The 22,361-nt window shown below is 31.7% G+C and overlaps 1 protein-coding gene across 2 annotated transcripts in view; it reads right to left on the reverse strand.

Moving 5' to 3' along the window:
* Positions 1–22,361, reverse strand: part of LOC132935595 (Krueppel-like factor 6) — an 84,477-nt gene that overhangs the window by 18,360 nt on the left and 43,756 nt on the right. For both annotated transcript variants that reach the window (XM_061002191.1, XM_061002190.1), the window contains one exon: positions 2,474–2,829. In XM_061002191.1, coding sequence (XP_060858174.1) covers positions 2,474–2,829 — 356 coding nt within the window. The remainder of the gene's footprint in view (positions 1–2,473; positions 2,830–22,361) is intronic.

A 22,361-nucleotide genomic window follows, 5' to 3' on the forward strand; every position in this document is an offset into this window, starting at 1 on the left:
AGATCCCGACGAAAACAGAACATTTCTTGTATGTGGTATCTTAACCACGCATAGTCACGCAACAATGAGATTTTACTTCAAACTTCAATTGCACTTCAGACCAACCAGTCGGTGTAGTCGTGTAGTTAAAGAAATTTTGACCAATAGTGGAAAAAAATAGAATTGTATATTTTATTTTTTTTTAATATCAAACTATTTAGACGATTTAGTATAATAATAATAATGTACGAAATATGGAATTAATGTTTATATTACAACGTTACAATGTTGGATTAGGAAAAAATTAATTTTTAATCGACTAACACCTACGTTTTTATGCTCAAGTGCAGTTCCTATATAGGTGCTAAATACAGTTCGACATCATCCCTTGGAAGACAATATCACTGTTGCCACTCTATTGAGGCGTTTGAAAACCATCGCATTTTCTCATATCACCAATTTTTTCGCAGGAATAACCCCAGGAGTGACACTTAACCTGTCAGTCAGAAAAATTAATTTGCAAACAATTTGAACATTTTTGAAGAAATTGTTTTGCACAGCTGGTGGTCAAACTTTTGAACTGTTTCCCGTCGTAATCGATTATTAGAATAGAATAATAATAAATAATAACACGAATATAATATAGTAACAGCCTTAATAACATCAGCGCCGTCGTCAGGTTCACTGTTCAGAGATAAATTATTATATTATACAATCGCGAATAATATTCCATTAGTCCTGCGACCGCTCGCCCACGCACCTATATACATATAATAACCTCATCGTACACGCGCGTGGGACCCCGTCCATAGTCCACCGGCTGTGGCAGTTTGTTAGCGACGTCCGCCGCCGCACCTTGCCCACTCGACACGCCTCGAGAAACATATTATAGCGCTTAGAAAAAACGAGGTATCAAATATTATTATTATTTGTAATGTACAATATGTGACCGTTTTCGGATTTCCACATCGCCGCCACCTCCACCGCTACCGTAAATCTCTTCTGAGTAAAAAATATTGTAATCGCACAACAGATCGTATATCTATTTTCCGGTGAATATGTTTGACGATGACAATGTTTTATACAATCAGCAGGAGTGACTGAGAGAGAGAGAGAGAGAGAGAGAGAGAGAGGTTAATTTTCACGCATTAGAAATATTGTATCAAAATTATAAGAACTCGTATAATATGGTCGAACCTATATGGTATATATGGATTCTGTACTCTGACATTGCACTTAGTTCTGTAACCTTAAAAAGCGTGTGTTGTGTTTTATATAATGAAAACTCAAAGGGTGTTTTTAACATTGTACATAGCACAGTCACAGTATATCACGATGAGTAAGCTTATTATCGTTTCTACTGGCAAGAACCGATCAAGTAAAAAAAAGTTTTCGAAGACGGTCCCAGAAAAATAATGCGATGAACATCTCATATAGGTAGTTAGTGTTTTCCGTATGAAAATAAGTACGTACCATAATATATTATTATTTATTATATTATATTGTGTACACCGAAAGTACATTTAAATTATGTCATAATAATATATTACAGATAGGTAGGTAAACCCTATAATATACGTCTTGAAAACTAATAGGTATTACGATTAAAAACATTGGTAGATAAATTCTCATCAGTGCCTATATATTATATAAAGTAATGGACAACCATTATTTGTGTTCGAGTTCAGTGTTCTAGTGTTCATACTTAGTGACTGGTGTACCTACACTTTGTAGGAGCTTATTCAAAAATATATATAGGTATATGCATTCCATCGAACAAAATAAAAGAAATTGTCAACTATGTCGGAAAGAGTACAATATTATGTACGTCGTTAAGTATGTTAACTGAGGGGGAAGTACATTGTGAAAGCAGTATCACACTAGCTAGTATAGTGGTGCAGGCTCGATTAGAAAAAACATGTTGACCAAACCTGCAAGATCTTACAATATAACGATAAATATAATCTAGATTCTAGATACATAATATTATGTCTTTTTTTCATTTGGATTTATCAACTCTGTGTGTTACAGGCAGCATGACTGTTGTTTTCTTAAACGAGTGTTTTAATAATAATAATGTAATTTTATTAGGTACCTACTAAAGGTACTTTCTCAAGCATGCCTAAAGGTCTAGAGAACCAACATACGTGGAGTACTTAATCATTATTTCCTTATCACTTATACCTTTTAAAATACTAATGTCGTTTCCACGCTCGTGCCCCTACTCTACATTTATATTTTTTTTAATTATTTGTCTCCATCAATCACCGATAAGCTACAATTAAGTATAAATTAGTAGATGTTCAGGACAATTTATTCAATTTAAGTAACCTAGTCGAGTCTCAGTTATATTTATCTCGATCAACTAAATTCTAATTACTTATAATATTATCCATACGCCTATATAAGTATATAAGCTGTAGACGAGTTTTCACTTTTTAATGGTTTTAATATTATAATTTCTTTATAATAGGTTATTTATTATCATGAGTACCTGCTGTAGTACGACTTGTCCACGGCGTAGGTCGTCATCGTGGCGTCCGGAGGTACGGGGTCGTTGGTGCCGCTGTGCTGGTCGGCCACATAGTTGATCAACATGTCCAGGTCGATGAATTCTTCGGTCCCGTAGACTACAGAGTCCTGCGGTGGATGCTGGTGCTGATGGTGCTGCGCGTCGTCGAGAGGATGGTTGCCGACGTCGGGTGCCATCGGGTCGTATCGCCTGTGGCTGTCCATTGACGGGGCCAACCCGAGGACAGTGCCTGAACCGCACATGTAAACCGGCGATGCCTGTGGGCCCGTCGGGTTGCCCAGCCAGGAGATGGTATCCTGCCACACTTGCCAGTCATCCTGCGAAAAGAAAAATCGAACGGAAATCAGTTGGGTGACGGGTTGCGAGGTCGCACACTTAATATAATATGGGTAAGTTATCCTAGGAATGAAAAAATTGAGAGAGACATACCCTATGGATATAGGACACAAAATATACACTTATATGCGGATAAATTAAATACTCTACAAATTCGACGAGCCAAGGGGCGCCGATTCCATAATTGTTGGAATCGCGTACCTAATGGTTTTAATATCGACCTTAATATGACTTAAGCATTTCTCTTATTAAATTATAATAATGAATAAACGTACATATATGTCATGCTATATTGCTATTCATAACTATCCTGAGGACCTGAGATATAAAATTATTGATCAAGACCTCAATTCATGTAATCATGTATCTGATATAAGTGATTATAAACGACACAAATTGATCACCAAATATATACTTAGTTTAAGTAGTTACTTAGTTAAAGCATATGTACAGGTTTTTTTTTATAATACATACATAACATAATATAACATACATCACACAACATGGTTTTTATGATGCATCATTTCCATCACCGTCAATCGTTTTTTTTAACTTACGAATTTTAGTGAGCTCACATTTTATGCGTATTTTTATTTATAAGTTAAAATACTATTGTGAATACAACCCGAAAATAACTCACTGCACGATTTGAATATATTATATATTATTATGCGTAGGAGTACCAACACAGCACACATCAAGCACAATAATATAATAGATGGGTGTCTGAAATTATGCATAAACGATTAGGATTTTGGCACATTCGTGGTGTGAAAGTTTGTTTTTTCTTTCGAAATAATATAGTTCGTTTAGACATTTTGTTCGAATCTGTGCATGATAACTTATTATAATACGTATTATATGTTGGACAGTGTGTCTTTACACTCGCGAACGCTGGCCCTGAATATAAATCGTACTAGTATGAAATATTTTAAAGAAATTATTGTTTATTAAAATAGAGTCGAAACTAGTTATTACAGATATTCAATTTAGTACTACTAACCCGATCCGAAATTATTAGCATAATTGGCGAACAATGTATTAAATATAGTAAATCGCGACTGTGTGGGTAATAAGTATAATATTTTAAAAACGCGACGGGAAACCTCGGTTTAAATCTATATAATTTTATACTGTAAATACTATTGGTAGATACGTGCTGTAATTCTGTAGGTGCCCATTTATTGTTTTAGTTTTCAAACGTATACCTATACAGGAAATTCGTGTCAATTATCATTATACACGCTGCACTGTTACAGTATAGCAGTTAAAATACATTACATGGTTTGTAATAGTTATGAAATAAAATATAACTTATTAAGTGTCGAGAAATATTCGACGTATACCAATACGGGAATCATGTTTGATTGTGCTGCTCATAAATGGATAGCGAAACGCATTAACTAATTGAATAATTTATAGTCAAACATCAAATTAAAATATTTTATTCTGCCGACAATTTAATTACCTACTTGTTTTATTAATATTTCAGTCAATTTTCAATATACATGGCTAATATACTCTGCGTATAGTATAAAATATATATATTATAAATTTAATTTAAACGATATTATACTCTTTTCAATAAATGTCTAATGAAATCATAAGAAATCGTTAATATTTGTGTTTAAGATAACATTTTTGTGACCTGTTTGATACCTATACTATCTATTGATGGTTAATACTTCAGCAGTAATTAACAAGACTAAGGGTAAGGACTTCATGTCTTGAAACCCCTTACAATATGTACCGATGGCCCATGTATTATGCAATATAATAAAAACATAAAATATTAGCATTGAAAATGTATTATTCATCTTTACCTATTAAATTATATTAAACATTTAAACGGCAGTTTTTATTATCAACCATTTATTATGAATATTTTATTTATTTTAAACTATATACTGGCCACTCGTTTATTACGCCGACGATACAGACGGGAAATATAATGTATCTACATGCATAGAAAACGTGAAACTTTCATAAGCGTCATGTATAAAAACAAGGGTCCCCGTACCAATTTAACTAAAACTTAAGAGTTAAGGGAACTAGGGATCCGTGGCTAAGTGGCTTAATGCTAGTTGGGAACCACTGCTATAGTTTAGGTACCTACGTCTATTAGTCCTTATAATATTAGGTATCTATAATATAATGATAGAATGGGTCTTATGGGTGTTTGCCCCCTCTGTTCGTATAATAGCGTACAGATATTTTTATATTTTTATGCGTGTGTACCTACCGCAAACGTGGTCGGTTTGACGTCGAATTCCGCCGACAGCGGATCGAGATTAAAAGTCGATAGAGGTATACGATGGCAATGTTTTTTTCGGCCGTTGACCAGCATCCGACCACCGTTTTATTAATAATTTTATTTTTCAAATACGATATACCGTGCGAGTTCGTTTGATTCATGTTATTGATTCGTGAAATTCATGAGATTTGAATACACGGTAACTAACGCGTTTAAAAACGGATAAGATCGCGACGTCTGATGTTTGAAATTATAATTTTGTTATCTACCTATAACAAGGGGTTATTATGTTTGCGTTTAGATGATTGGATATTATTTCGTGTATGTTATATATAATTCGTATACGCCACGCTCGTCTTACTGCCACACACCGTGCAAAATACGTTTAGGTATAAATGTATAATTATATATCTTTATTATTAGGTATAATATGATTTAAATGGCCAATTAATAATTATCCGATTCGCATAGCTGACCGACGAATTCCAAACTAATTATGACACGAACTAATAACAGCAACTATTTTCCTCCACCGCTGTACGATATAATAAAAATAATACTACTTATTAGGTACCTATATTATATAACCTATTAAGTCCTATATACCAAGTAAATGTGCAGTTTATTCCTACACAGTGGTGCACTGGCGCTATGAATAAAACAAAACTAGGACACTATCGCCATTTTCTCGGCGATATTTTTTAGCGACATTTTCTCTTAAAATCTATAAATGTTCCAAATACCTCAGCATGTTGCCGACCATTTCAAATAAAGTGAATTATGATGTTTTAGTGAACATATTGATTGGTATCTATTTGGCCCTCTATATATCTGGCAAAGACATCTTTTAACAAGTAAATAATTGGGTAATTATTTATTGCATTTGCTCTGCACCTACATGTTTTCCTATACCTATTGTTTAATATTTTAATATATATTATAAATGTACATACACTTCATAATTCTATTCATGGGAACAATATCGATTTTCGTATTTGAGGAACTAGGAAATTGCACTTTTGTGAATCTATTAAATGTACGAGAAGAAATTCTTATTTACCAGATAAAATAATAATTATAAATTGGGACGAACATCGTGATGTCACGTTTAACGAAATACGTTATGAGTAATGTGATCAAATCGAACCGCAATTAATGCATAGCTATAAGTAATTAGTGAATCTAGATAAAAATATATTGAATCAAAATATCTATATTCTTCTTAATTTGTAGGATAATAAACCAATGGGTAAGACAAAAATATATTTCATTATAATGTCAATTAATATATTATAATAATTGTAATATATTTTATAATAACTCCAAATAAATAAGACGAACTGAGTTTAAATTAATAAAAACTTTTTCAATCCACTACTGCAATAGTCACCGATAAACTAATAGACAATTGTTATAAATTAGTAATTATTAATTACAATCAATACGCATCGCTTCTACATGGATCATGGATATTAGATAATATTAATTAATAACAGTATATCAACGTAAAGCATAAAGACATTGATAAAATTGTCGTCTCAAACAGACTTATTACATCTAGTACGGCATAATAGTTTCAAATATCAACCCCGTAAGCGTAAACCACAAATAACCAAACATATTATATTGTTCATCCCTTGAACATTTTAAACACCTAAAATATTATTGTATTAATTAATTATTTTATTAAAAATGACACGCAATATATTATTATTTATTATATACTTTATTATTATTTCAAATATATAATTTATTTATAATTATTGGCTCTTGAGCAATAATTAATAAATGCAATAACGTAATTACTTTTACATTAGATTGGAATGTATAATAAAATCGTTATTCTTTTTTAAACAGACTATTTTCTATTTCATTTAATTCTGATTTTTGTCCTATCCGTTGGGATTATTATTCATAGGATATTTTCAACCTTGCGTTGTATTTATTTGGATATTTTTCCCCAATTCTGTAATAAGTAGGTATTACATTATACTTGGCCATGATTATTATAGGTGTTGAAATAAAAATAATAATTTACTTTTCTCTACATTTTCCCCCTAAGTCCAGATTATTACCCACCTCGGATGACTTTGTACTACTTTGACAGGATTTTTATCTGGTCACTTTAGTTTAAACTGTAATAATAGATGGAACAGTTTTGAATTACAAATTGTATTTTTATATTTATGTATATTAATAACCATTGATAATAATCGTTAAGGTTACAGTCATACACTAGATCATATAGCATTGAGTCACAACAATTATAATACAATTTGCAATGTTTTTATTGAACTGTAATGCACATAAATTACAACAACTTATAAATTCAAAGAAAATATATGGACGCATGTATAAAATATGTGTTCCCTATGTAAGTACCTACTGTTTTATAATATTCGTATAATTATTTGCTTTGCGAAGACTTGTTTTGAGGCACATACTTGATTTCATAATAATATAAATGTTTTCTCCTTCCTATTTTATCTATCATATTATATGATCAAAAATATTAGATAATAAAATGGTGGCCCACAAAAAAAAAGATAATTTTAAATGAGCTCACTAGTTAATTTTTGAGTTAGAACAAATGTATTTTCATGTTTTACTGGCCAATTACATGCCATTTGAAGAAACCACCTAGCCCCCTCCCTCTCAAATTGTACAACACGGATACCTACAATGTGCAGAGGGTGAATGACGCATTCTTGCCTCGGGCGATCTGCTCGAAAACACACTCAAGCGTATTCATATATAAATAGACTTGCTGCAGCGAGTAACCAATTGAAAATGTACATGTATTCGGCTATAAAAATATGCAAATATCATTGTTTTATTATAAAAATATAAAGGAAAGGCGTATTTATGGAGGGAATGGCACAAGGGGGTCATGGAGTTATTAAATTTAGTCTATTTTATATATTACTAGCTGATCCCATGCACTTTGTTGCCCGTAAAAAATGGCAACTATAAAACAAATTATGATTGTTCAAATCCTTTTATGTGTAACTTGCTGCTGATCTATATATTAAGATCGGTTGTAATCAAGTATTTCCTGGTTATGGTTTAGAACAATATAGGTCATGACAACACATTTTTTTGGAACAAAAGTGTGTCAATAAAAAAAGTCTTGTAGAACGGCATTTAACATTCCGCCGTTGTCATTGAAAATATTATCGTAATATTGCTGGAGATTAAAGAATATTTTTCCCAATTTTTAAGCATAATGCAGTGTAAGAAAAATAATTGCAATGTTTATAAACATAGCCACATTGGTAACTATTATGTTATACTATCAAAAACATGTATGTTATTAAACAAATTGTACATTTTTAAACAGTGATTAATGATTATGACTATATATATTTGGGTTTTTTGTGCCCCTGAAGCAGTGGCATATTAGTGGGGAAGGGGTCACTGGATTAGGGTCATAGTGAAATTTCAGGTTCAACTAAGACATATGTCGTGCATATGCCTTAATTATAACCGCCTGGTCCCTAAAAAAATGTAATTGGCCTACAGTGTAAATACTTCCTATATACGCCACTGCCATACTGTCCATTTGTGATTTGAACGCGATATCGGCCGACCGAGACGGCGAGCCGATGCTATGCACAGAAAATGAAATCGGCTCTAGGACTTGGTTTTTTTTTTTTGTTATTGATAAATGATAATAAATAATAATATACCTAGATAATGCTATGATTATGATGCCTATAAATTATTATGTGTCTAATACGCAAACGGTGTGTCGGATAAAAAGAAAGCTCACACAACTGCAGTCACAATTATTGTTGTTATTATTATTATGATTATCGTGATTCGTTATTGCAGTCGGTGAAAATGACAGATCATGACATAACAACTGCGCGGAACGGCTGTCGACCCACATGGACCAGTTAGGTATGACGATCGACGTTTCATTGATTTCGCGCATTACCTTATAATATTCGTATTATTATTATCAATATTACCCGTGTTTTGTTGGCGCAAAACGACTTATGTAGACGCGTGCAAAGCCGCAAAGTTAAACCCGATCACCTGCGCTAACGAGTAATAACATTATATTATTATTGTTGTTACAGTGGTCGTGACAAATACCGATCAATTTTTTGTTATGTGTAAGTCCTGGTAATAACTAGTTATAATCGAATAACGTTTGAACCACGACGGCTTCATAAAACATAGTAATCCAGATACACTCTTCGCGTAGATTACGTGTTTATATAATATTACGAAGCCGATAAAACGGTTTGAAACTTAAGTTCCGTAAGAAATCGTGTTTACACGCAAACAGCTTAAATCGACTTAGTAGGCCTATCAAATACACTTTTGATGCCCAATGGCTAATTGACATTGTTTTAAATTTATTTATACAATTTCGATTGATTATACATAAATAAAACAATATAAATGTATTCATTTCTTAGATAGTCATGAATTATAACGAAAATACATTACAGCTATAACAGGATTGCACTGTGAATTTCAATAAAACATTTTTGATAATGTATGAAACAAACATACATATTATATTGTACAAATTACGTAACAAATAAATAACTATTATCAGTGACTTTGCCGTGTAATAAAAATTTAAAAAACGTATTCAATATCAGTTATCGTTTGTAACCCGTGTTTGTGTTTTATTTTTAAACCGGTTCGAAATAATTAAAACGATTTGAAATCTTTGTAATCATTTATAGGTACAACCTAGTAGAAAAGTTATGATTTTCAAACCGATTAGACATGACCATACTATTTGGAAACGTTTATTTGAAATCAAACCGTTTGGTTTGTTTTGCATACAAATTTCATGTTTAGTACGAAACCTCTGAAAACGATTAAAAATGTCCAGTTGTCTGGGCGTCTATGTTTCAAGCAAATATTATAACACTACCAGAAAAGCGCTGTCGATAAATTATATAAGTGAAAAAAACATAAATATAATATGACTCCCGCCGAGAGAACTGCGGGATATGCGTCGTATTAGTGTACCTGGTACTTATTACAAGTATTAAAACAGCATTTTGGCTCTATGTGATAGATCTGATTTGAGTTTACTTCCATACGAAAAATTCATTTTTACAGGGTTTATTATGCTTTACAATTTGTTTACAGTTTTAGAGGTATGTTAGAAAATCGTTTGTGGGTATAAGATTGTTAAGAAAGTTACATATTGCCACTTGCCAGGGCCGCATTAACTTTGGCGCAAAAGAAGCGTTTGCTCCAGGTGGCCAAATTTAAACTACTATATAAAAATAATAATAACTATAACTTCTTTAACTGATTCTACTTATCAAAAAAAAAATTAGATGTTACAATAATTATTATTTATAAATAATTTTTTTTCTCAATAGTTTGATTACCTATACCTATTAAGACATTTTTAAAAATAATTTATAAATGGAAATCATTTAAATTATATTTTCTCATGCGGTCTTAAAATAAGTTACATTACTATATTTTTTTGGGGGGCTATGGTTGGGGGAGGGGGAGGGGAAAGAAAGGACCGATAACAATTGTGTAGTGGCATTTGCGGCTAAATATTTTTGATTAGAAGATCTACCTATGCAGCCCGTCTAGAATTTTGACTTTAGATGCGTCCAACATTACTGGTACGCTGTGCAATGGATCGAACGGATTCCACCGATTATCGACTCCCACGATGAATCGAAAACGAAACGCATTAGTAAAATGTCATCGATTCCAAGACGAAACTATGCCATGGGCATTATTATTATTATTATATGTCTCGTGTCTTTGCCATTGCGATCATTGCGCGCGAATCCCATCACCGTGAGTTTGTTGTGATCGTGCAGGAATGTTTGTAGTTATACGTACAATAACATAATATTATGGAAGATGTATAGGTGTGATAACGAATATTGTTGTACCTAAGTGTTCGCGATTTCCCAGAAAACGATGAAAATTACTACGGACTTGCCCATTTTTGGACAAGCCGGGTACAACACGTATTGTTTTTCGTGTTATTTAGAATCGGTATATATATTTGTCTTTCCTGGTACAATCGATACACTTATTGGTTCAAGAATATTGGCGTTTTGAAAGTCATTATATTCATAGTAATAATATTGTAAGAACCGAAGTGAAAAGGAATATTTTCATGACGTGGTTTCTATATGCGCGTATACTAATATAATATACTATATTAGGATCGGATTTGAACGGGTAAAAAATTATCCAGTAGACAATTTATCGAATTATTTTTTTAATTATTAAAATATTTTATTGAGTTTTTTTTATTTGGTTTATTATATAAAAGCTACAATACATCTGAACTCTTATTATTATTCAGGTTAAACAAATTGTTCATGCATTAGAGAAAGGATATTATTGCGCATAATTGTAAATCCTATTTAAATAATTTGGAAATAATTGTTTAAATTTATGTCGTTGGATATATTATTATAAAGGTTTGTCATTATTTATGAGTTTGCAATTTAGAACAATATGAGTAAGAATTTAAATAAATTAAAGTTTTTATTCATATATTACTGCAATAATAACACTCACACGATTTTATCGTTGTTCGATTCTATACTTACTATTCATTTATTATTTCTTTCATAAATCGTGGTTTGACCCAATTTAAATATATCTTCGAATAATCGTTTTTTTTTTAATGTCTATTTACTTATACATTTTAATCGAGACATGGCTTTTATAGTAACTACCAATGAGCATCGCAGACGAATGCACACAACGTTTAATTATTTTGTATTGATTTTATCCCCATCGAAATCCTATATACAATAAGTACTTTCAAAAAAAAATGTTTCGTTCAAAAACATACGTCTTGCAAGCTCGACACAACAAACACCCGAGAAATAGATATACGACACGATGGTATTTATCGTATCTATTATTAATCATTATTATTATTATCGTCATAATATCTCGTCTCGTCTCGGACCTATCTACCGTTTATAATGACCGCCGTCTGTACGACTACCTGTGAGTATACGTCGCTTATAAGAATAATATCATCGCGTCTGGTAGAGCGTTAAATACCGCAGACTACGCGACATTTTATCGAGAGACTTGCAGAAGGTCTGTCTGATGGCATTTTAATTTGTCTGTGTTGTCGTAAAAAAAACAGTGTTCGAGGAATTACAAAATGACAAACAAACGAGTTTGGATCTATAACATTTTCAGTGAGCCGTGGGCAATAAACGACCATCGACAACACATCAGTATTAATTATTATAATGTAGTCCAATTGGCAATAATAAATATCCGTATTTCATACACGATTATCATTGAACAAACTTCGATTAAGAAAAAAACTATATATTGGTACCTAATTGAAATAAAATCGAGTGCATAAGTTAATTTCTTGTAGCTTAATTTGAGCGTTTTATAAATACGGTAATTGATTGAGATATTTCTAATAATTCTAACGCGATATAAATGTATTATTTTATTTTAAAATTAGTCAAAATCGATATTGTTATTTACTACCAAAGGTTTGAAAATGTAGTGAATATTTCACATAACGTTTTGCTGACGAGAATTACTAAACACATTGAGTGTAATTCCACAAAACTATTTTATGATGATATGTCTCTGAATTCAAATTTAATTTGGTTTTAATGGATTTCAATAAAAACATTATTGTCGATTTATACATTAATTATTTTTAATTGTTGTAGAAATACCTACTATACCTATACCTACGTATGTGGTATGTGATGCTTTTTGTCGCGGTACGAATTTCGATAATTTTCTCGCGACCTATATACCAAAATGCCCGTACCGTGGACATATTTTTCACTCGACTCGGGTTGGATGTATTTTCGCGGACCCTCGCGAATTTATGCGTCGTCGGCCGCAAACTACGGCCGGCACCCACCCGCGGACCATTGGGTTGGTTTACTTAAAAAGTAAAAACTGTATACATCGATAGAAAACGTGACGGAATTCGTACGGCGGCTGCAACACAAAGAATTCGCGTGCATATAGGTACACACATAATATTATTACACCAGCTATTATAGGTACAGTCGTGGTCGTCTATATAGTAAATAATAATAATAATATATAACTACACCCGCGGAACACGATCTGAGCACCGACCGCCGCACGCGCCGCTCCGTTTCCGGAAGTGTGCCTACATACCTGTACATAATGATATACAGCGCGTTCGCTTTGTCTTTAGCCCAGGTTCTGCATATTATGCAAACGTTTATATTATTTTTAAATTTTCGTTTTTGTTTTCGTTCAGTGCTACGACTCGATAAAACTGTGTTCATCAAATGTTCGAAAAATATTATTTTAGGTTCGCGGTTTTTTAATTTTGTATTTTGAAACCGTTGCTGCGGGATTACACTTCGAATATTGAACCGATAATGGTCAAAGCACGTAATACGAATTTATAATGCGCTAAAAAATGCTCGTAGTTTAAATTATAAAATGAAAATTATGTTTTTTTCTAAAAGCGAATAAGATAATTAGTTTCTGTCAATAACGCTATTGGAATAGGCATGAGGAATTGACATGGATCAAATCAGAATATTTAAATAAAATATTGTGCACTTGAACCGTCAAATATGTCAAATAATTTAAAACAAATTTTGATCGAACTTCATTCATTCTGCAAAAGTAATGTAATATGTTATCGTTATCTTTACATGTAGATGATATTATGCTCAACTGTTATTAGTTTTGAATAGGCATTCCGCTTTTAGTATGAGTGCGAAATAAAATGAATACCCACAGCTATACAGTTCGAAAACGGCTGCGTTTATAATAAAATATAGCTCTACGAAACGGCCGAACGAAATTTACCGGAAATCGTCACGGACATCGGCGCTGACCAATATTTGAAAAGACAATCGCTCTGTACACGCGCGTAATGGGTATCGTCGATACATATTATAGACGACCGCAGCAGAATAATATGCGCGGCACCCTCGGGTTATAAACGACGGCGGTGGTACACGGTCATTTCTATAAAGTCAATATTATATATACCTCTGATAAAGTCAATATATATATGTATAGAGTATATTATAGACAAAAGAGACCGGCCCGAGAGCTTACTCCTTATAAAAAGACGTCGTACCTGCATGTGTTGACTCGGTCTTACTAAAATGCAAGCAACATTTCGTTAGAAATACTCATAATTCGCTTAAAAATGTAAATATTGTAAAAACCGACGATATAAAACCCAGATAATGTCCTTACTCGTGTAAACGATTTCAAGACAACTTTTTTTTACAACACTGAACAAATTCTACATACACGTTTAAAAAATATATTTCTCAAAAAATGCTCTGAAACTTAACTGTATTCAAGCCTAGAGCTTTATAATACAACTTTGTTAACTGTTAATATTTTAAAAAAGTACAGTCAAAGTATTTAAACCATTCGGTGAAACACTCACATTTTCTTCTGGACGAGATTAGTCTGTTAAGTTTTCGTTTTTATTTTTATTATGTGACTTGCACTGCCACATAACTCTTTGCTATACAATTTCGTTTTCCTTTACCGCGCCCATTATTACCCCGCACTCAGTTACATTTTCAACAACAACGCCACCAAAACAGGTCACAGGGCACATGGAATTTATCAGATCGTTATCAGGCTTATTATGTTATATATTACATATTATTGGCTATAGCAATGTTTGTTTTACATTTTTATCATCAGAATATACAATAATATACAATAATCATCTTCATGGTATTAAGTTGATTATAAGCTAAACACTACAGTAAAAATTGTACACCTACACTACGGCCAATATATTATTCACATTGTAATACTATGACGTTTCAGAAGTTCCGGTCGAATGCTCATTTATTAGACTTTAAATGTTCACAACACGCCACTGATATTAATATTATATTACTATATGAAAACAGCGTATCATTGGCACCGATCGCTACTGCAGTGTATCTGAAGGTATATAATGTTATATTATTTACACCGATAAATGCATATTATATTAGTTAATACATTTACAAATTCCAACATTAAAATACATAGTGTAGCAGCGGCGGCGGCGTTCGAGTGGTAAATTATTGCGGCGGCCACGACCCCTGCATAGTTGACGCCGGCAGTGGTGTCAAGGGCGATTCCGGCGGTGGCAGTGTATTATAAAACACAATAATATAACAAAATATGTGGCGTTTAACCCGCGCAATATAGGTAATTATTATTATCATTTCGCGTGCTGATCTATTATATTATTCATAATAATAATATATATTATACACTATACATATCATGATATATACACAACACGTGCGCGCACAGACACATGTCTCGGACATTGTAGAGTATACCTGCACATATATATTATGTATATTATATAACATTATAGTTGTGCATACGTGTATAGCGTGCTCGCCCACTTTTTCTTCTTCAATAATGTAGCTGTTTAAAATCTAATTTTGTAATTTTTAAGTATACTCCAAGACCATAATTTAAGTCTTCACCTTTTTGTTACATAACTTAAGGAGATACAAACTTATGTTTATCAAATGACAAGTGACAACTTCCCTTTTCTACTGTAAATTATTTAACCTATAACTTTTTTGAAAATGTTAACGTTTTAAATTTTAAAATCATAATTCGAAAGAGTATAGAAGTTTCGAGTTGTTTAACTTTGTAAACGAAGGATATTAGGTCCATGATAATAGAATTAGAAGATAAGAGGTCTATGATGGTTATTTGAAAATTTTAGTCATATTAGGTATAACATCTATCAATATTTATCATTTATAAAAATGATTCAAATATAATAAATACTTTATCTGATAGGTATTAAATATAGTTTGTAATTTTGTAAAACCATTTTACATATTTTACTTATCCTATCTTATCTTATTAAAAAAAATATATCCACTAAATAATTTACAGTAAAAAATGGGGGTTTTGATTTGAAAAACAGAATTTTTCATCGCCACAGAACACTTCTTAGGTAGACAAGTAATAGATACAACAAGAATCAAGAATTTGGAAAAATAGTAATTTCCAAAATTTAGAATTCAAATAAATTCATTATTGCATGAAAAACGGAAGCGAGCATCACACTGTAGATAAATCGTTAAGTCAAGTGGACACTGTACAAAATAATATAACATGGAATATAAGATATATCTACAATCTACCCGTGTTCGGGTATTGGCGGTTATTATTATTATTATTATGTTATTATCGCGTCCGCCGCCGCAACAAGGTGATCTGGTTCGCGAAATATTCCGCGCGTGTACTCGCGGATATAATATATAAGTATTATTATAGATACTACATCTGTGTAATATTATTGTAATCAGCGTTTCCCTCTATGACACACCGCACCAGAAAACATCATTCACGTGCATATTATAATGAGAGGGGTGAGACCCGTTTGAACGAATTAAATAAGAAATAAAATTAATAAATACGATTTCGATCGCCCGCGTAAACGTGCACCAAAAGATAAAAAAAACCTCATATATCATTATACAATCACGAAGACGGTGCATATTATTTGTTCTCAAATACATTATAGTGACCATGCTCCAAGTCAAAGTCACCGATTGGTGAAAAATATGTAAATCCTAACTGTAAAACTATTATTTCTGACATATAAATACGCACCATAGGAAAATCTGTAGGGTAAATTGGACTAACTAAGTTAGGTTATTGAGCGTGTGTTAATTGTGAGCGTTTAGTTAGAGGTTGTAGCCTGTAGGTTTAAGGTGGTGTTTAGTTACACACGCTCAATTTCGGTACACCGGTAAGCTAACACATGATGGAATGAGTCGAAACATTTACGGATTTCCGTGAAATTAAATTAAGATACATTTGGGACCGGTGTAAAACAATTTTAGGGGCCTATTACAATGATCAAAATATTGGTAACCCATAATTAAATATATTTCAGTCATACAAAATGTATTTTTAAATATTTTTTAAAAACAAAAAATATTGTACAATAGAAGGAATTTAATGATTTTTAACAATTTATTTTATTTTTATACAAAAAAACTTTTATTTTAACAAACAATTTTTTTCTTGTTTTTTCGGAAGCAATCTTCAACTTACAATTTTGTTGGTATCAATTATTTAAGTACTTCGAAAATATCACAAAAACCGTTAAATTAGTAGTCAAACTTACCTGTGAAGTACTCAAATGTAAAACCGTTTGCGTTCGAATTGGACAACTCGAATATTTTCGTTCAAATTCGGGCTGTAAAAATATCCTTTGACTTCCCGTGAAACTTTGACTAAGATAAATCATGGGTTTCATTATTGTTTACATACAAAACGTTTCTCTGCTTTAACCCCCTTGGCCCCCTATATATAGTGGCTGCATAAAATAATTGGACCATCAAACGGGCCGCAGTTTAATGTGCGCATTTTTATCGAGTGGTCCAGACGTGCTTTGCCCTTATACAGATCACTATAGACGAGGCTAATACGTTATTAATTTAACTCTTCCCCATCTCGTTAATAATGCATAGGTTCTGCCGGATTTCTCGTTATACTTAGTGCTTTAAAAATATTTTATTCACAACAGGGCTATTTTTATTTTTTCGCTAGAAATTTGCCTCTTAATTATTTAATTTTGAATTCTAATTGTTTTTTTTACGTCAAAATATTCAATTTAAAATTTTTATATTAGGAATACGATTTATATTTAAAACTTAATATGTATTTTAAACTACTCTGAAAAAATATGATAGAAGTCCTTATGATAAAAGATTTATTATTACGGCGGCCTATTAAAAATGTTAATGTTTTTAAAAGTTTGTCACCTATTATTTATAAATATGAAATTAGTTATTCATATATAGAATAAAATAAAACTGTACTTACACCGATTGTTAATTAATATTGATGTTTTAGATTCTGAGCGGAGTGATGAATGTATTGATTTCACAACGATGTGTGTTTTTTATTTTAATTTATGTCTGTTATCAGAATATAACTAGATTTTGAAAAAAAAAACAATTACATTTTTTGTGTACCTGTATAAAAAATAAATATAGGCACTTAAATGAAATTGCCAGTACACCATACAATTTTCAAAAGATTTTATTCTTTTTGAGCTATTTGTAGGCGTAAGAAAATTTCAAATTTAATTAGTTTTTGTTTAGTTATTGTCAATAAAAAATTGTTGGTCAAAAAACTTGAAAATTGAATACAAAGTTCCTCGTAAGTTGTTAGTGGAAATTAAAAAAACAATTTTAGAAGTTTGTGGTGTCAAGTAAGACCAACAATAATTAAACGGTTAACGAGACCAATTTATTAAAATTATTGTTCGGAAATTTAAATACAGTTTGATAAACTCGTCCATTTGTGCATACAGCAATTATGCAATTTGTAACTTAAAACCGGTTTTCTCTCTCTCTAATTTCCACTTGAATGCGAAATGCCACAGTTTTGTTGAGTATACCTCTAACTATATTTACATCTAATTATTATCACGTGGTCCTTGAGCGGTTGAAACCAATAATTGAATATGTAGATCAAAACCGCCGTTTTGGTCGATTCAATTTTTTTCCTCTTATTGTTATTTATAGACGTGCATTTAATAAAATCATAACCAAAAAATGTGAAATGACCGTCGATTTATTTTTGTTAAAATACTAGGTATGTCGGGTAAAATTATAGACGTTGAATAAAGAAATCAATCCATTAATTATAACCTGGTGATTCTAGATCCACACCACAGCCACTTTGAACTGTTGAAAATTCAACCAAGTGAAATTTATATATTGAAAAGTAAAAATAGTAAAACACGTAAATCGATTAGGTAAATATTTTTAAGAGCACAATGTTGTTCTTTCGTTCTTGGTATTCTAAATTTGAAAACAAAACTTAAAAATCATTATTTTTTCTAAAAAATTATTGTATCGTGGTTAGTTATATCTGACTCATTATATTTTATTATTTACATTAGGTTTATAAATTGTTATACAATAATATAAATAGAATATAAATCAATTTTGTGTAATTGTGCGTTTAAAAGTTATTATACTAATACACAACATATAATTATGAATTTATTATTCGTTGGGAAAATATTTTGACCGAGACCCAAAACGATTACCTACGTTAGGTACAGAAAAGTTTATAAAAACCCAAAGTTCCTGATAGATTTGAGTAATTTATATAACTCTCTAAAATGTAATTCAACCAATAATGCAAAGTTTTTAATTTTTTATTCGTGTAATTAATCAGTTCTAACTGTAGGTACATAGATTTACTGTCCTTTTTTAATGTACCTAATAGTAAAATTAGTACAGGATACTAAGAGGATACCAATTCATTCAAAAGATCGTGAATACATTAACACTAAAATCAGTGGTACAGAAATTATAAACAGAGATTTTTTTTTCTCGTAAATTTGAACAGTAGGTACATATTATTATAGGTTTTAAATTGAACACGATTGCAGGACGTGTATAACACTGGTAATTTTTTTTATTTTTCCAATAGTTTTCCAAAAGATTTCGAAAATCCAACGGAAGTGAAAAGCGGTCAAGTCTTGCGACCCACCTGCAGATATCAATTACCAAGCACGATTTGATCCTGTGGTTACTGCAGAAAGGTCACTACGGAAAACGCAGTACACTATCAAACAATGTGCACTCCCCAATAACGAACACCTGAAAAAAGTATTTTCCTGGGCGAGGTGAAAAAGTGGAAGGATGAGCGAAGACAAAAATTACACAGCCACAGAGCCGTATAGGTGAACAAAGCCTCTGTTCGTATCGTTTCCGGCCGTAAAATCCAATTTCGCATTGTTCACTGCGCGAGCGGTTAATTGAACGAGCGCAGAGAGATTCGACGTACCTAATATCGTATATATAAGTATCTGTCGCAAGATTGTCGTCTCGGGTTCCTTAGAACAATATATCGTAATATTTAAACGGCAACACTATTATTATAATCGTTATTATTACAAGGTATTGTATTATGTTATATATACATATGACGGGAGGGCCCGGCTGCAGTGTAATATGTGTGCCTTATATTCGTTGTCGGGCGATTTATAAATGAAAAATATCCGGACGGTAAATAAAAAATTAAATTTTATAACAAAACCGAAACTCGTCGCGTACCCATATGATGTGTATACCACTAACCGCCTTACATATACCTATACCTAATCCGTATGCGTGTATCGCCGATCTACCGCGCGGGGGATAAGAATAACGGACGTCCTTTGTACCAGCAGAGCGTGAAACGAGGTTAAAAAGTTTCGTCCACGGTCGAACGATCGGTGTGCATATTATATTGAGCAACTGCACCGGCGTGGTGTTCGGAGTCGTATAATATGTATAATATATAATAATATTATATGGGTGCGTCGTCCGTTTCACCGGCACATATAATAATAATAATAATAATATATAGGCACGTTACAACAATTAACGTGCCTGTTATACAGGTATATACGAGTAGGTACGTCGATGTTGTTGTTTATGATTATGTTAGTTTTATGTATCTGACGGCAAATCCTAATTGATTTGTTAAAATGATCGGTTAGATGGTCCTGAATTCACTTTTTTTCAATTTATATACTATATGATAACAACTCAGTAGCTATTGTTTATAATATCTTATCTCGAATCTCGATATTATCTTTTTGGATATTATGGCCATTTTGTTTTTTTTAAGACTGTCGCCTTTTTTCTGTGATCTGCAATTGTACGCTTACCTATGCGACAACCTAAAATTCTTTAAAAATATCTACGAATCGAATCATTTTTAGACGTGTGGAATAAACATTTGTTAGAGGAACCAATTTGGAAGTTTACGTGGTATAATATACAACTGGCCATATGATATCACGTTTTTTTTTAAGTAAGGCTACCAATTAGGATAATAAAAAACGAATATAGGGACCATAAAAATATCGAATTGAAATAGGAAATCGTGTCATCGTTGTTAACATAATATTGTATAGGTACGCTATACATAACCTAGGTATATATAAATTATAATATAACACGTTCCGTCTTGTCAAACAGGGGCTTTGTGCAATTGTTTCGCACACATTTGGTATACGAAATCAATCCGTTTCATGAAAGATGTATGCAGGCTTAAAATATAAAATAAACGTAATTATTACGATACTTCAGGATTTCTCTCTTAAATATTGTATACGTTTTTGATACGAATATTACAATAATGACTATAATATATTGCAAACAAAATAAATATTTCTACTCGAGACCCCAAGAATCATCTTATTACAGTAAACCTGTGTGTGTGTGTGTGTGTGTGTGTGGAGGGGGGGGGGGGGGTTGTAGACAGTAATAAGGGTACCGAGTTACGGACACCTCCAAATGACGGCCGTTTTTTTTTGGGTCAAACTTTTTTTTACGTACAATTTATAAAAACCATCGTTGTGTAAGCTATGAATATTTTTTTCTAATAATTATCAGTAATTATTTTATATGTAATATTTATAGTAAAATATGTTGTAAGGATTAAAAATGTGTGTAGTTTATTTGTCAATATTTTAGGTTATAAAAAATTGTATGATCCTGTCTATAATTCAATAGTTTTATGATTTAAAACCAAAAATCTACCTGAAAGGTCACAAAGTCAATTTCGATACGATTTCAAATTCTAAGCTATAAGTTGTAACAATGACGTGTATTGTGTGAAAACACTTTTTATAGTAGAAAAACTGCTATGACCTTCCACTTCGAAGATTTTTTTATGGTAGTAAATAATTGCATCTAGTGGGTACTTTGAGAGGTCGAAAGTGTTTTCCATACTTTTTTAATAATCGGTAAGAACTAAAAAAAAAAAATTATAACTAAGCGATTTATATACACATTTATTGTAAAAATAAAAGTAAACAGAAATATTAAAATGATTTATATTCCCAATATAATAACATATTAGGTACATTTAAAAATGTTTTTTTTATTTATTTAATTCAGTATGTAAATCATTAATATCAATCAGTATAACATATATACTAGGTATAATTTATCGGCAAACCCGAAAAATCATGGCCATGCAATTATAATATAGTCACATTAAATTAGTTATAAACTTATAAATCATAATGATCATAGTAATAATAATACGCGTAATCACATATTGTCATTTGTCATCGGTTGAAGTCTGTATATTCAGAAATCGAAATTTAAAACAATTACGCTAGATGATAATAACAAAAAAAATTGATAGGTACGCGCGCATGTCATATTAAATATAATTTACCAATACCATAGCTATTATTATGATACAATAAATTATAATATATATTATACC

Source organism: Metopolophium dirhodum, chromosome 1, assembly GCF_019925205.1.
Source record: "Metopolophium dirhodum isolate CAU chromosome 1, ASM1992520v1, whole genome shotgun sequence".
NCBI classification, from domain to species: Eukaryota; Metazoa; Arthropoda; class Insecta; order Hemiptera; family Aphididae; genus Metopolophium; species Metopolophium dirhodum.